The following is a 17,320-nucleotide window of genomic DNA, read 5'->3' on the forward strand; positions in this document are numbered from 1 at the left end:
CTGCGCAGGCGCTGAGGAAAGATGGCCGCGCCAGTGATGTCACTCCAAGCAGATGGCTACGCCCACCGCGTCTCCTCTTTTGGAAGATGGACGCATCCAGCAGGTGTTTTACTTTGTTCTGCGGAGATCAGCATTCCTAAAATTTCCAAGACCAGTTTTCTTATGACGGGGAGGGAAAACACCCAATTAAGGATAGTTCAAACACGAAGGATTTTGGTGTCTTGAATTGGGAGGGCAGCATCATGTTTGCAGGTGTAATTCAACAGTAAGATGGGATGCGAAGCAGAATTGCAAGGCGTGGACATAGTATAGGAGGTAGCTCTGGCTCCATCCAGTGGCTAGGGCTGGGAGTTGACAGTCAAGCGTTTAAAGGCAAACCAGAAGCTGAAGAATAAACCGACGGCGACCTAGGACACACACACGCGCGCGCGCACACACGTACACACTTTGGAGTGGAAGGGGTTGTGTTAAGTAGGGGTTGACAAGTTGCTTCCTCTGGGTCCACAGGGATGACCTTCTTTGGTCAGAAATGACAGTTACACAATGCAAAAGAAGCAGGCCACACAAATATCTGAAGCAAAGAGCTTTCTGGTGGAGGGCACCGATGTTAAAGGCCTGGAGGTAGGACCTAGTTTGGTGTCTTGGAGGAACAAAAACTGTGTCATTGTACTGGGAGTGTAGGAGGTGTGCACAAGGGAGAGGCGAATGGGGACCAGATGTTGTAGGGCCTCCTCTATCAAGAACAGAGCTCTTGTTTCATTCTGGACCTAATGGGAAGCCATAAGAGGGATCAGATATTTAAAAGACCAGTCTGAAGCGGATCTAACATTATATATTAATGTTAAAAATACACATATATTTGGCTCATTTTTTTTGCCTGTTTTGCATCACTAGAACATAAGTTCCATAGGGATTTGTTTAAGTACCTCCCGCATGGCAGGTAGTGTTGTAGATGGTGAGAATATAGCAGGGAAGAAAACAGAAGCAAAAATAAACAAACAAAAACAACAGACCACCATGATGGAGACCCACACCTACCCGTTGTGTAACCTAGGGTAGGACTCAACTTCTCTGGGTTGTTTCCTCATCTATAAAACTAGGGTACTGACAATACCTACTACTTTAGGGTTGTAGTGACAAATGCGTTGATAATTGAAAGGGTTTAGAACAATGCCTGGAACATGGCAAGTGCTAATATAAATGCTGATGATGATGATTTAAATAAAATTAGATTGTGTATGTATAAAACTTTTTTAATAAGAAGAAAAAATAAAAAGATGGTGTTGAGACTGGACTGCAGAGGGCAAGGGCAAGAGCAAAAAGTGAGCAGGCTCCTGCCAACAGGCCCAGCAAGTGATAAAGAGGGCTCGGACCTATCACATTACTTCCTCCGTGCCAGGCACTATGTGAAGCACATGACATGACCTGCCTCAGAGAGCCCCCACTTTCTGTGAACAGTCCTATGCATTGCCCATACTTCTCAGATAAAGAAACTGAGTCACAGAGAGACTAAATAACTTTCCCAAGGTCACACAGTTTCCCAAGGTCAGATCCTTAACTGCCACCCAATAATACTCTCGTTTATTCAATATCCCACAGAACTTCCAGAAAGTATCTGAGGTTCCTCATTCTAGAAGCATTAAAACTAGCCAAGGAATGTTTTTTTCCAGAAGTACAAATGGAGCTTCCCAGCAGACAAAACAAAGAAAGAAAGCAAGGGAATAACTCAGATCTCTTGCTCACTGGGAACAAAATTTATAAGCCCTCTGAATGCATTAGTAAGTAGAAAATAGGAGTAAGTGGACCTTTAGGCTCATCCTAGTCTGGCCTCTTCCAGCCTGTAAACAATATTTCCTTACCACCTTGTATGTGCACACTCACATACACATGGAGAAAGAAACCCTTTAGGGTTGGTGGGTGTTGGGGTGCAGTGGTTGCCAGCTCCAAAAATGTTCTTGGGCCAGTGATACAGCCCCTCAGAAACTGTCCCAGGGTTCACAATACACACCCACAAGATATGTGAGGCCAGCTTTTCTGCTGCAGAGCTGGGACCCCCACTCTCTGTCCTGGATATCCTCTACTATCAGGCCCTACAGGCAAGACCTCCTCATACAGTGGCCTAAGCAGCAGGTAGCTATTTAGGTGAAGTAGTCTAGAAAGCTGACAGATGGTCCCACCACCATGTCTGCATACGTGACACTCCCACCCAAAGGCCCTCCACCTCACTGATGAATCATTACAATTGCTCTTAACATACATTTTATCAAACCTATGAAAGTTGCCAATTGTGAGCAGTCATTTTGGACCATGAGGTAGAAGGCGAGGTTGATGGAGCACCAGCACAGGAGACAGTTCCCTGGTGACCTTGGAACCATCACGCTTGCCCTAAACTACCTACCTCCAAGTGAGGAATCCCCTCCCAACCTCTTTTTTTAAGATTTTACTTATTTTAGATAGAAAGGAAGGGAGGGAGAAAGAGAGAGAGAAACATCAATTTGTGGTTGCCTCTCACGCCTCCTACTGGGGACCTGGCCTGCAACCCAGGCATGTGCCCTGAATAGGCATGGAAACGGTGACCCTTTGGTTTGCAGGCTGGCACTCAATCTACTGAGCCACACCATCCAGGGCCCCTTCCAGACTCTTAAAGCCACTGGTATTTGTATTGGTGTCGGTATATGCAGTCAAACTGAATCCTGACTGATAGTCCCATCAGACTTTTTTGTCTTGGTTAATGTGACAGTAAATGTGAGACACGTGGTACTGGGCAGGTGATGAATAATGGTGAATGAAGGACAAATTGGGAGTGAATTTGGAGAGGCAAAGGACTATGGAATGGAGATGAAAGAGCAGTTGAGTGGAATGAATGTGAGTAGTGTGGGGCAGAGTGAGGAAGTAACTATATATTAGATTGTGCCATAATCTGAAGTTATGAATGAGACAGAGTACATGATGGGAAAATAAGATACAATCTAAGTGGCAATGAGTTAAAGTGGGGGAAGACTGTGAGTTCACTCACAATGAATGGCGGTAATGAAAGGCAGAAACATGAATGGAGTTGATAATGCATTAGAGTTGATATGAATACTAAGGATTACAGTGTTAATGAAGCATGGTTTATGAGGCACAGTATGAGCAAAGAGGTGAATTTCAGGGGAAGGTAGAAGTGAATGGAGGTAATGTGGTGTATAGAGGGAAGATGGGATGCACAAAGGACAAAATAAGAGGGTGTTGGGAACTGCCCTGCCTGGTTTCAGAAGCTGTAACCCCCACCAAGACTAAGGCTGAAGGAGCGACCTTGGACCATAAGCCACCAAGGAGACAAAAGCTTATCTCCCTGGTAGGAGTTCGGCTTCTGCTCCTTTTACTTCATCATAACTGGCCGCCAATGCTTGGTCGGTTAGCCAATGATGGGTAAGATTCCCCAAGGGGGGGGGACAATCTAAGACAGGCACGATCATGTGGGAGGCCCCCAAGGAAGGACTTTGGGGACTATAGCAAAAGGGGGTGATGGACCCTCGCCCCTTGGCTTTGACAAAGCCTGAGTCCTCATTGTCTATGAGAAATCTACTAATCTCTTGGCTGCCTTACTTCCCTTGCTCCACCTAAGCCTGAAACAATGACAGAGGGCCGTGCAGCCCTGTGCTGGAATGGGCAGGTTCCCTGGGCGATCAGGCCTAAGAAAGAATATGTAAAATCCTGTGAAACCTGCTTTGTTTAGAATGCTCTCAATTAAATGATAAGGGTCCAAGCAAGAAGTAAGTTTGTTCCTCAAAGTTTTATAGCTCTTTAGCTATCTGACCCTGACTCAAAATAGACCCTCAGAGTTCTTTGTTATCCATTGTTTGATCCTTACTGTCTGGCAATGATTAATGAGCTTTACCTGAATTCTTGTGTAAACAAACCCAATAAAAAGCCCATTGAGGAACAGGCTCCTGGCCCTTCTCCTTTGAGAGATGGGCCACCTTTCCTCCCCAAGCAGATCATGTTTTGGTAGACTTATTCTCATCATGGTGGCTGGGAGGGCCCTGCGGGCGGAGCCCCCCCCCCACAAGAGGGAATGGAGATAAATCCATAGTAGACTATGAATACATGAATCAGGTTGAGTTTGAGTGGAGATACTATGAAGGGAAGGAGAGTGACAAAAGGTGAATGAGAGGCAGGCTAGGATAAGATAGGGGTAATGCAAGGCAGTGTTCCAGGGATATACAGGGATCCCAGTGTGAATCAGCCCAGGTGAATGAACTGAAGCATGTGAGTAAATGAAGGCAATGTTGGGCAGGGTGACACGAGACAGAAGTAAAAGGCAGAGTAAGGTAGGTAACTGGGTATTGTGAGGCAAAGGAAGAGGGAATGAAGGTCCACTCACATGGCCCAAGATGATGAGTAAGGTGGGGAAAATGGGGCACAACATGAGCAAAAAATGGTGAATTTGAGGTCGAGTGTGACTAAATGGGGGTATTGTGGAACAGAACAGGAGGAACTAGACTTGAATCAGGAGCAGAATGGGAGTGATAATTGGAAATAGGAGTTACACTGGGAGTGGATTTAAATGAATGAGATAATGAAAGGCAGAGTGAGAGTAAATGGAGGCAATGAAGAGAAAATTGAGAAAGCATGGAGGCAGCCAAGCACAGAGTGAGTATACCTAGGTAACTTGAGCTAGTGTTTAGGAGTAATATGAGACACAAGTCCAGGAAATGGAGGTATGTAGAGGCAGCATTAGAGAAAACAGAGGTGACGAAATGACAGGGAGAGAATAAGGGAGAAAAATGAGGTCTAGAGTCAATGAACAAAGCTGAAGGATGGGCCACGTAAGACTGAATGGGAGTCATTTGATGCAGTGTCAAGGAAGTGGAGGTGAAGGTAGGAAATGAATGTGAGTGAATGGAGGTAAAAAACGAATATGACATGGGAGAATTGGGATAATGATAAGTAGAGAGTTAGGGAAATTGTAGTAATAGGAGGCCCAGTGTGAATGAATGAGTGGAAGAGAAGCAGTGTAAGCAAGTGGGGAATAAAAGGTAGACTAAGAACAGAGTTGAAAAAGCAGTAGAGTGTGTATACATATAATATGTAACATATAACATGTAAAATGAGGCAGACTGTGGAGTAACATGGGGCAGATTCCAATAAATTAGGATGAAACAAGGCACAATAAGTGAAAGATGTGGTAAGAATGAGTAAATGGAGGTAATGGGGGGCAGTGAATGAGGGTGTGGTGGTCATATTTTACAAAACACAAGGAATCTGAGGTGGTAGTAGGCACAGTGTAGTGAACAGAGCTGACCACTCAGCAGAATGGGGGGAATGGAGGTATAGGACAGAGTGAGTAAAAAAGGAAGGAAGGAAGGAAGGAAGGAAGGGAGGGAGGGAGGGAGGGAGGGAGGGAGGGAGGAAGGAAAGGAAGGAAGGAAGGAAGGAAGGAAGGAAGGAAGGAAGGACGGAAGGAAGGAAGGAAGGAAGGAAGGAAGAAAGAAAGAAAGAAAGAAAGAAAGAAAGAAAGAAAGAAAGAAAGAAAGAAAGAAAGAAAGAAAGAAAATGGAGGTAACCAAGTGCTAGAGAATAATTAATAGTAGAGTGACACAGTGTTAAAGAATGTAAAGGAATGCGAGCCAAACATGAATCCTGTCTGTCCTTTGTGTGTCCCCAGCACCCCTCTCCCTGTATCTCTGACATCTCAGTTTCTCCCTGTTTTTGTCTTTTGTCTCCTTCCATCTCTGTGTATATGTCAGTGTCTTTCTTTTTCTGTGTGTGTGTGTGTGTGTGTGTGTGTGTGTGTAACAGGGCTGGCACTGAAGAAGATGGTGAGGTACCCAACCCTCTGGCTTCTGTGTTCCAGAACATCTATGACTTAGGTCTTTACTCATAAAGCCCAGAGTTCCAGAATGCCCTAGTTCTGAACACTGCATGGTGAGTCTGGAGCAAGGAATCTACTAGGAAGGCTTGTGGTAGTCACAATGCAAGCCTGGGGGACTGTGGTGGTGACCCTCATGCTGATAGTTGCCACTGTGGATGCCAAGATCTATGAACGCTGCGACCTGGCAATGAAGCTGGAGAAGGCGGGCCTCAATGGCTTCCAAGGCTACAGCATTGGAGACTGTGAGACCTCAGTTGCCCCATGCCCCACCTATACCCCAAACATCCCACCACACTCAGATACAGGCCCTCCCCTTGTCATTTATCACCCCCCTAGGTCAGGGCATAATCCTCTCAGTCACCCCCTGACTAACTGATGAGTGGTTTAACCAACTCTAATGTTATTACCATCATCACCTTCACAATCACCCTCATCTCTACCATCAACACCATCACTACCATCAATGTTATCACTGTTATTACCACCATGAATACCATAAACACTGTTATCATTGACATCTCACCAAAATCACCAACATCAACACCACCACCAAACCAAGAACATCAACCCCACAACTGAGATGACAACCATCCCTGTCCCCACCCTGCTCCTCCTAACCTCTTCTATTCCTAGAATGCATGCCCACGTGCTACCTTCCCTCTCTCTTCCCCAGGGCTATGCATAGCACATTATGAGAGTGGCTTTGACACCGCCTTCATGAACCACAATCCTGACGGCAGCAGTGACTATGGCATTTTCCAGCTGAATTCTGCCTGGTGGTGTGACAATGGTGTTACACCCACCAAGAACCTCTGCCACATGGAGTGTCGTGGTAAGGCAGCAATGGGGATGCCCAGAAGCCCTGCCTGACCCCAACACATAGAGGGCAAGGTTATTTAAGCCACAATCTCCAGTAACAAGCAGAAAAACAATAGGGAAAGCAGAAGAATTGCCTGGGCTGTTAGAGACACCACCCTTTCTCCTAACCCAGACTGCACTGAAATGTTGTCTGGGTCAGGAGGACTCATAGCTCCTAAACCTCACCCAGAATGGAGGCTGTAGTTTTCTGGAACTTGGGAAACAGGAAACTTCACCTCATGTGGAATTAAGATTGCCCTGATTTGGGGTTCAGGTTGTTCATCCCCTGGGATGGGGGAAGAAGCAGATACCTAATTGTAGGAACAGAAACAAGGTACCTATGTGCAGAAAGGATAGAAATTTCCAGATAAATTGTAGTGTTGTTGAATACAAAATTGAGTAGCAGAAGTTGTTCAAGGTTGGACAAAATGGTGTTTGAGGTTGTCCAAGACAGATCAAAATGGATACTGAGGTTATTTGGGTTATTCATATCATAACCAGTCAAAATGAAAGTTGAGGTTATCCAGGACCTGACAAGACAGTGTTTAAAGTCACCAGGACTGACCAACCTTTCTGTTGAGCACCTTCCCAGCCAGCCAACATGGTGGTTGACATGATGTCAGGTCAGCTACCATTGCAATTGAGGTAATTCATAACCACATAAAATGAGAGTTGAAGATATATAGCACTGGCCAACATGGACTTTAAGACTGTCCAGAACCAATCAATATGGTGGTTGAGGTTATTTATAACCAGCCAACATGATAGTCAGGGTCATTCAGGATGAGTCAAAATGAGTTAAGATTATACAGAACCAGCCAACATGATAGTTGAAGTAACCAGCTGACAAGTATGTCAAGGTTATCCAGAATCAGCTAATGTAGTTGTTGATGTTATTCAGGCCCCAAGAAAACCAGGACCCCTGGACCCTACATACACTGTTACCCTGTCTCCAATGCACCAGATCATTATATCTTTGTCTTTCTCCCAGACCTTCTCAACCGCCATATTCTGGATGACATCTTGTGTGTCAAGAAGGTAGTGTCCTCACAGAATGGTATGAATGCCTGGTAAGTTCACAGGAATGGCTTGGACCCTGGGCAGCTGGTGGCACCACCATTCTGTCAGCCTGTCCACTTCATCCTCCCTCCTCCCTTCCTTTTCCCAGGGGTTCCTGGATCCAGTACTGTTATGGCCATGATTTATCTGAGTGGCTCAAGGGGTGTAATATGAATGCAAAACCTGACATGGAGAGAATGACTTCATGACTCATTCCCAGAGACAGATTTTACTTTCCTTCCTTTTCTTTCTTTTGTGGACTTAATAAAGGATGGTACCTACCTGTAAGCAATGCAAGAGACCTCTGATGCCTGACCCTCTTCATTTTTCCAATGACTGGAGGTACCCCCATTCAACCAGAGTCATATATTTAAAGCTCTAATCTGGATACCAGATCACTCAAGGTTGTAGAGGGCGTGGAAGATAGTGTAGTGATTAAGAGCATAGGTTCTCTCAGGTTCAAATACCATCCCTATCACTTACAAACTCTGTACCTTAAGGGAGGCACTTAATATTTCCATGCCCCAGTTTCTCACCTGTAAAATGAGGATGATAATTATAGTAACTATCTCATGGGGTTGTGGGAGAATTGTTTGTAAAGCACATAAAGTGAAGGGTAAGATAATTGGCTTCCTTTAAAAAGTATCATTCTCAGTTGAGGGCACTACAAGCTCTTTAATTAAAGCAGATACAGTCTCTTCAGGAAGCTCAGTGGGAAATAAAAGTTCAAAGTACTCACATTCTTCCACATCCTCCCACATATTATCATTCTAACTCTCAGCCACCATTCTCTCTTTCACAATCAATATCCTAAGTTTAAAATGATAGGCTGGGAATTTAGCCCAGGGATTCAATGAATGAACAAAGTAATAATTTCAAACTTTTATGGAATGCCTGGGTTTTAGTCTGTGCCTGGAGCAGAGAATTTAAGAATCTGAACTTGCGACTCTGTGCTGCCAGCCCCATTGGAAGCAGCCACCCCCATGAAAAAGCAGTCCTTTATGTCCTTTGTACTCTTTGGTCAGGGATGGATACTCATCTACTCAAAGCCTTGTTTTCAGTGTTTACTTCACCCAAGTTAAGCACAGATGGTCATTAAAGCAGCTATCTGCCACTACATGTCAAGGAATTCCCAAGGCCCCATCCTTAATGCCAACTGGATTTCAGCCCCAACCAGTCTAGATAACCAAATCTTGCATTTCCTTGAGGGTCCATAATGGGTGCCATTACTCATTGTACCAATTCCTGAATGTGATAGTTATTCATCAAAAGCAGAAGAAATAAACTCTGGTGACTTTAAGGAACAAGCAAATTTCCTAAAAGCTTATCAGGTATTTCTGGGAAGACTGAATGATCAAGCTCAGAAAGGGTGAAGCACACCCAAAACCTTGACCATAAAAGAGGCTGGAGAAGAAATACTGTATTATCAATTGTTGCTACTTCTGGAAATTGGATTTGATGCCATAGTGTTTTTTTTCTTTAATTTGTTCTGATTACACATCCTTTCTAATAATTTATGACATTTATAGTATATTTATAATTGTTGTTCCTTTAGTGGTTATCTTTAAATCTGTAACTTTGTATACATTCATAAACCTTTTATTTCTTGTTCATGGTACTTATTCCCCATTATGAGAGATGCCAAACAGCTATTCTTAATAATATATTTTACTAATTTTTCTATAAGAATTTTAGTATTAATACTGAAATATTTCCCTAATTATTTCCATTGAACTATGTTTATCAAAATAAAGTAGGTTTCTGTTGATACTGTGCCAAGATTTACAGTGAGGTTTAGCTTTTAGCTAAAGGCTCTCATACATTCAAAGCTTCAAAAGATTACAGACTTGAACAATCTCTCTGATATAAAATAGTCAGTCAGTACAAACCCAGGATAACAAGTACAGAGGCCAAGTTGTTTTGCATCAGGACCTTGGTTCTTGCTATTCCTTCTGCCTGGAATGTTCTTACCCCCAGTATGGCTAACACCTCATTTTCAGGTCTAAGCTCAAAATGTCACATTCTCAGAAAGGCCTTGCCTGACCATCTTAACTAAAACGTGATCCCCAACCTCATTTTTCCTTTTTCTTTGACTTTTCTATGAAGGATTTCCCATTTTCAGTTGTCACAAACTCTTTTCTCTGAGTTCTTTAACCCATCATGAGCCTTAACTTCTGGCAGAAGGTTTTTCTCATATTGAGGACAGTCATAGGGTTTCTATCTTATGTGGGTTCTCTGATGTACAGTGAGCTTTGACCTCTCACTGAAGGCTCTACTACACTTATCACATTTATAGTGTTTCTCTCCTATATGAGTTCTTTGACATATAATAAGGTATAATTTCCAGACAAAAGCTTTATCACATACATTTACACTCACAGGGTTTTTTCCCTGTGTGAACTCTCTGATGAATAATGAGACAGGATTTCTGGAAGAAAGCTTTATCACATTCATTGCATTCACAGCATTCATAGGATTTCTCAAATTTTTCTCCTGTATGAGCTCTCTGATGTAACATGAGCTATGACTCCCGGAAGACTTTTCCACATATACTACATCCATCAACTTTTTCTCTTGTATGAATTATTTGATGGACACTGAGACTCAGCTTAAGGGTGAAGGCTTTTCACTGTCTTAACACATATAAGGTTTCTCTCTTGTATGAGTTCTTCGATGACTACATAGTGTTGATTTCTCTCTAAAGGATTTACCATATCTATTACATTCACATGGTTTATCTCCTATGTGTGTTCTCTGGTGTACACTGAGGTGTACCTTTTGATTGAAGGTTTTCCCACTCTGAGAATATTCTCCTGGGTGAATTCTCTGATGTATATTGAGCTTTCTCTTTTCTCAGAAGGTTTTGCCACACTCATTGCATTCATATGGGTTTTCACCTTTATGAGTTCTTTGATGTTTATGCAGTGTTGATTTCTCTCTGAAAGATTTGCCACATTTGTTACATTCGAAGGTTTTTTTCTTCTGTGTGCACCCTCTTATGTACACTGATGTATGCCTTCTTGTTGAAGGCTTTTCTGTATTCTGCACATTCATAGGGTTTTTCTCCTGCTTGCAGTAAAGAGTAAATTCTTGTGGAGAGTTTTTCTACACTCACGAATTAATAAGTTTCCTTTCCAGCTTGAGTTGTGTTATGCTGAACAAAGAATGGGTTATAATTATGACTTTTCTCACCCACAGTATAGTGATGGGGTTTCACTCTGTCCTTTTTCTCTTACCTACCTGAATTAATAATTTACCAAATTCAGTACATTGACAACATTCCTGTGTTATGAAGCGCTATTAGGACTCAGTAAGGCTAAATTGTCTGTGGAACTTTTCCATATATATATGGTGTGGGTGATAAAGAAACCACCCATGTATTCTGAGGAAATGGATTTACAAATCCATGACATTCATGACCTATCTCCTAAGTTACATTCTTCTTGTTAATGGATATAGCTTGCCTCAGGTGTCTCTTTTGGTTTTCCTGGTTCCTTTCCAGCTGGTCATCAACTTGCCAGACTTATAGAAAGAAAGAAGAAGCCATACCCTGTAAATACACCTTTGCCATAACCAGATCTCTGGTGGGCTTACTTTTATTTTAAGTCTATATACTACTCAGAAGTACATGTCTATCCTATACCTTGAGTTTGAGGAGGAAAAAAACCCCAAATTTCTCTAATAAAAATTGAAACAGGAAAGTAATAAATGTGTGACTTTGATTGTTTAAGAAACTATACCTTAAAATTGAGGAGAGAAGGTGCATATAGATTTAGGAAGCCATGAGTAGGAAGAAAGGATTTTGAAAAAGCAGTAGATCCAGAATTTGGAGGGAAGGAACTCGAATAGAATGAAAACAGACTTTCAGGAAAGCTGAAAATAACAGAGGTGACCAAGAGAATAAGCACCATGTCATTCTAAGATTACCATCAGACAGTAACTCACAAAACTAACAATTCGGAGTTAACAAAAAAAAAAGTTCAAATCCTTTAGGAAGATAGTTCTGAGCCTTCAAAGATATCCAGCCCTCATTGGTCCACTGGGATCTTACTCTCATCGTCTCTCACCTGTTCATTTCTTATTTACCTGTACAATTCAAAATTGAGATTTCAAGCCCTGGCTGGTGTAGCTTAGTGGATTGAGAGCAGGCTGCGAACCAAAGCATCGCAGGTTCAATTCCCAGTCAGGGCACATACCTAGGTTGCAGGCCACGGCCCCCAGCAACCGCACATTGATGTTTCTCTCTCTCTCTTTCTCCCTCCCTTCCCTCTCTAAAAATAAATAAATAAATAAATCTAAAAAAAATAAATTGAGATTTCTTTCTCTATGATCCAAAGTCCCCTCTTCTCCAAAGAGGCAATCACATCTGGTTTAGTAACAGGATACCCTGTAATGGTATGTTGTAAGTTATAAGAAAATGTTATAAGACTTCGGCATTGGGTTTCAGGGCCTCAAAGTAATTAGGGAGGTACATTTTAATAAGTGTAAATTTCACATGGGAGGTGTAAATAGAAACATCTTTTGGCTTCCAGTCAAGATGGCAGCGTAGCCCTGACCAATGTGGCTTGGTTGGTTTGGTGTTGTCCTCAAAGTGACCGATCAGGGCACATACCTAGGTTGCAGGTTCAGTCCCCAGTCAAGATGTGTATGAGAGGCAACCAATTGATGTTTCTCTCCCACATTGATGTTTCTCACCCTCTCTTTCTCCTTCCCTTCCACTCTCTCTAAAAATAAATAAATAAATATATTTTTTTAAAAAGATGGTAGTCTAGGTAAATGCAGTACTCCCATCCTCCTACAACCACATCAGAATTATAACTAAACTACAGAACAACCATCATTCAGAATTGCCTGAAATCTAGCTGAACAGAAGTCCTACAACTAAGGAAATAAAGAAGAAGCCACATTAAGACTGGTAGGAAGGGCAGAGACACAGAACAGACGGGTCCCCCAACCATGTCTGATGGATAAAAATTGGGAGGGATATCTCTGCTTCAGAGATCCCCTTGAGGAGCAAGGGGTCCCAGCCCCACACCAGGCCCTCTCAACCCAGGGTTCCAGTGCCAGGAAGAGAAGTCCCCACAACTTCTGGCTGTAAAAAACAGCAGGAATTGTGGCTGAGTGAGACAGAGGGCTCTTGGAGTCCCAGATATTCCTCTTAAAGGACCCATACATGCACTTAGTAGGACTTGTTCTGAGCTCCAGTGCTGGGGCGACAGCTCAAAAGGCACCAGAGGCATATAGAAGAAACTAAACTGTCTGACATCAGGGTGAGAAGCTGAGGGACAGCTTTCTCCCAGACAGAGGTGCTGGTAGAGGCCATTGTTCCTTTTCTGAGCCCTCCTACCACAGAGGCAACAGGACAGTGCCATATCTGAGTCTCCATTAACCTGGATAACACTGTTAGACCCACTCTGGTAATTCACTGAAACCCCCACCCACCCAAATTGAGAGCACACCCAAGCTGTTTCCAGTGGCTTTTCTATATGAATGGCTTGTCCTGAAAAGATACTCAAACTTATTAATAATTAAATAAATACAAACAGGAGAAAGAAATGAGATATTTTCAACTATCAAATGGCAAGGATTAAAAATATGACAAAATTGCCCTGGTTGGTGTAGCTCAGTGGATTGAGCATGAGCCTACAAAGCAAAGGGTCCCTGGTTCGATTCCCAGACAGGGCACATGCCTGGGTTATGGGCCAGGTTCCCAGTAGGGGGCATGCAAGAGGCAATCACACACTGTTATTTCTCTCCCTCTCTTTCTCCTTCCCTTCCCTTCTCTCTAAAAATAATCAATTTTTAAAAAACATGACAAAATGATTAGAAGGGGCATTTTCATTCATTATTAGTGGGAGTGAAAACTTGCACTAACTTTTCAAAAGGCAATTGGGCAATGTCTATGAAAGTTCAAAATGTGCATGCCTTTTGAAACAAATTCTAGAATGCTCACTATAATGTACAAAGATAAATGACAAGAAACATCACTGCCACTGTGACAGAAATTACACAGATGTCCTTGAATATGGGGATGATTGATAAATTGTGGCACAAGAGAAAATATGCAGCTGTTAAAAATACCTCTGTGTCGTGATAGTAAATATTTTCTGTTGAGTCAAGACTATTCCATCTATGCCAGTGACCAGCTGTACAACAACCACATGCTACTTGCTTATCCACTCTGGACTCAATTTCTTCATCTGTAAGATGTAGATGATAACGATACCTGCTTCTGAGAGCAGTTGTGACAATTAAGATAGTCATGTATATAAAATGCACCAGTAGAGTGCCAGGTATAATGTAGGCTAGTTACATGTTAGTTCCTGCTACTGCCACAAATATTATTATTCTCATCATCATCTGTATTATCATTATCATCATTACTACCATTATCAATATTATCGTGTAATGAAAACGGAGTCGAAAAATAGTTCGTGACAGTCTGCCAAGAGTCACCATAGTTTCCTGCTTTAATAGTGCTTGAATGGAACCTGGCACTCAACCCCCCATCCCAGCCAGCTGCCAGATCCATCCTGCCACCTCACTGTGACCTCAGGCAGTCCACAGGCCCCCAGCCACTGCTCCAGTGCCGCAAAGCCGTCTGTCCTCAGCCTCCCATCATGACAACCATGTCCATTTGGCAGGTACACCAGAACTACCACCAGGACTCGAAGACCACCATCAACCGCCAGGTCAACCTGGAGCTCTACACCTTCTACATCTACCCGTCCATGTCTTGCTACTTTGACCTCAATGATGTGGCTTTGAAGAACTTTGTCGAGTATTTTCTTCACCAATCTCATAAGGAGAGGGAACATGCTGAGAAACTGATGAAGCTGCAGAACCAATGAGATGACCGAATCTTCTTTTAGGATATCAAGACACCAGACTGTGATGATTGGGAGAATGGGCTGAATGCAATGGAGTGTGAATTACACTTGGAAAAAAGTGTGAATCAGTTACTACTGGACTTGCACAAATGGGCCACTGAAAAAAATGACCCTCATCTGTGTGACTTCATTGAGACTCACTACTTGAATAAGCAGGTGAAATCCATCAAAGAATTGGGTGACCACATAACCAGCTTGCACAGATTAGGGGTTCCTGAGTCTGGCATGGCAGAGGATCTCTTTGACAAGCACACCTGAGAGAGTGAAGAGAACTAAACCTCGGGCTGCCTTCCCACAGCCACAGGGGTGACTTCCCTGGTCACTGAAGCAGTATGTGCCTGTGGGAATTAACTTTACCTTTTCTATAACTTGTACCAAATCATCCACTTATGTCCTTCATTTATACTGTCCCTTCAAATAAAGTAATTTGGTACAAAAAAAGAAAAGAAAAACAGTTTGTATATCATGAGCAAACCTTAGCAAAAGGAACACTTATGTTAACTATATGTTTATACATTTATGTAAATGTAAAAAACAAAGGAGAGAAGGGGAAGTGTGTAGAAGGAAATTAATCAAAGTCACTATAAAATTGGCTACTTGGAATGAGTGGTAATATGAGATCCTATTTTCTCTTTTTTGCTTATACATTTTTTTTAAGATTTTGTTTATTTAGCCCTGGCTGGCATAGCTCAGTGGATTGAGCACGGGCTGGGAACCAAAGTGTCCCAGGTTCGATTCCCAGCCAGGGTATATTCCTGGGTTGCAGGCCATAACCCCCAGCAACCACACATTGATGTTTCCCTCTCTCTCTCCTTCCCTTCCTTCTCTCTCTAAAAATAAATAAATAAAATCTTTTTAAAAAAGGTGCCAAACAAATTCAGTAGTCAAGATCAACAATATTTAAAAAAAAAAGATTTTGTTTATTTATTTTTAGAGAGGGGGGAAGGAAAGGAGAAAGAGAGGAAGAGAAACATCAATGTGTGCTTGTCTCTTGCACACCCTGTGCTGGGGACCTGGCCTGCACCCCAGGCATATGCCCGGACTGGGAATTGAACCAGTGACTCTTTGGTTCACAGGCCAGTGCTCAATCCACTGAGCCACACCAGCCAGGGATGGTTACACATTCTTAAAAGAGGTTGATTATCACTTTTGTAGTGAAAGGGAAAATAACAAAACAATATAGACTCTTAAAAGAGAGAAGGGGGAGACTTGAATATAGTCAGGAACATTATGAACTCTGCACCTGAAAAGAAAAAAGGCAGACGTATGGGTTGCTCAGGCTATGCTGAAATCCCAGATGAAAAAAATGTATTGGAAAATAATTTGTAGGCCATAAGGTTTACTGATTACTGATTCTTCCTGACCATCAAGATTTTATCCTTGTATTGAGCTGGAACATAAGAGACCCACTTGTGCAGACCTACTCTGGTTTCCTGAACAGTCGCTTCCCTCAAGTTCTGCCCCAGCAGGCCACATTTGGCTGACATGAAGACATACTTTAAGTCACACTCAGAGCAATCCTATCCCTGTATGTATCGTAAGATTGCTGATAAGACTGATCCACCTGAGAAATGTCTTGAAACCTCAACATCAGGAAATCTTTGCTTCTACAGAAGTGATTTACTTTATAAGAGGACATACAGATGACCAATAGACATGTGAAAAAATGTTTAAGATCACTAATCATCAGAGATACGCAAATCAAAACTACAGTGAGGTATCACTTCACACATGCCAGAATCACTACCATCAATAAATCAACAGGTGCTAGCAAGTATGTGGAGAAAAGGGGAACCCTAGTGAACTGTTGGTGAGAATACAAAATGGTGCAGCCACTGGGGAAAACAGTATGGACTTTTGTCAAAAATTAAAAATGAAACTGCCTTTGACCCAGTGATCCCACTTCTGGGAATATGACCTAAGAATCCCTAAACACCAGTCAGAAAGAATATATGCACCCCCATGTTCATAACAGTGTTATGTACAATAGCCAAGATCTGAAAGCAGCCCAAGTGCTCATCATAGATGAGTGGACAAAAGAGCTGTGGTACATTTATACAGTGGAATACTACATGGCTGTAAAAAAGAAAGAACTCTTATCCTTTGCAACAGCATGGATGGATCTGGAGATTATTATGCTAAAGGAAATAAATCAGTCAGATAAAAACAAATACCATATGATAAGATTTATATGTGGAATCTAATGAACAAAATTAACTGACAAACCAAATAGAACCAGAAGCATGGATACATGGAGCAAACTGACAGCTCAGAAGGGAAGGAAGGGGGGTATTGAATAAACGAAGGTGGAGAGATTAGCCAAAGAACATACATGCACAATCCATGGATACAGACAACAGTCCAGTGAAAGCTAGGGGAGGGGACATGGGCAGGGTTTGGGTGGAGGTGGGCAAAGGGGGGGGAATGGCCGAGATATATAATGTTGTCAACATTTTTTAAAAGGATAAATAAAATGTTCTTGGTTATTGACTCTTCTAGAAAAAAGACACATATAAAAAGCTGATTTTAAAACATACGGTTTAAGTTCTCTGCTTACTGTAAAGGTTGTAGGAGGTCCTAGGAAAGACTCCATATCTGAAGAAGTTGTAGACTCAAGGGAACAATTTGAGCAGGTAGCCTGCCTCCTATAATCTAC

General features: G+C 42.4%; 1 protein-coding gene and 1 pseudogene across 1 annotated transcript; both read left to right on the forward strand.

Moving 5' to 3' along the window:
• The first annotated feature begins 5,658 nt into the window (after positions 1-5,658).
• LOC114504542 lies at positions 5,659-8,044 on the forward strand (annotated as a pseudogene).
• Positions 8,045-14,383: 6,339 nt separating this feature from the next.
• Positions 14,384-15,118, forward strand: LOC114505201 (ferritin heavy chain-like). The gene is given in 1 exon segment (XM_036017113.1): positions 14,384-15,118. A coding segment is annotated over 1 exon segment (528 nt). The 5' UTR covers positions 14,384-14,394; the 3' UTR covers positions 14,923-15,118.
• The last annotated feature ends 2,202 nt before the right edge of the window (positions 15,119-17,320 follow it).

Source organism: Phyllostomus discolor, chromosome X (genome assembly GCF_004126475.2).
Source record: "Phyllostomus discolor isolate MPI-MPIP mPhyDis1 chromosome X, mPhyDis1.pri.v3, whole genome shotgun sequence".
NCBI classification, from domain to species: domain Eukaryota; kingdom Metazoa; phylum Chordata; class Mammalia; order Chiroptera; family Phyllostomidae; genus Phyllostomus; species Phyllostomus discolor.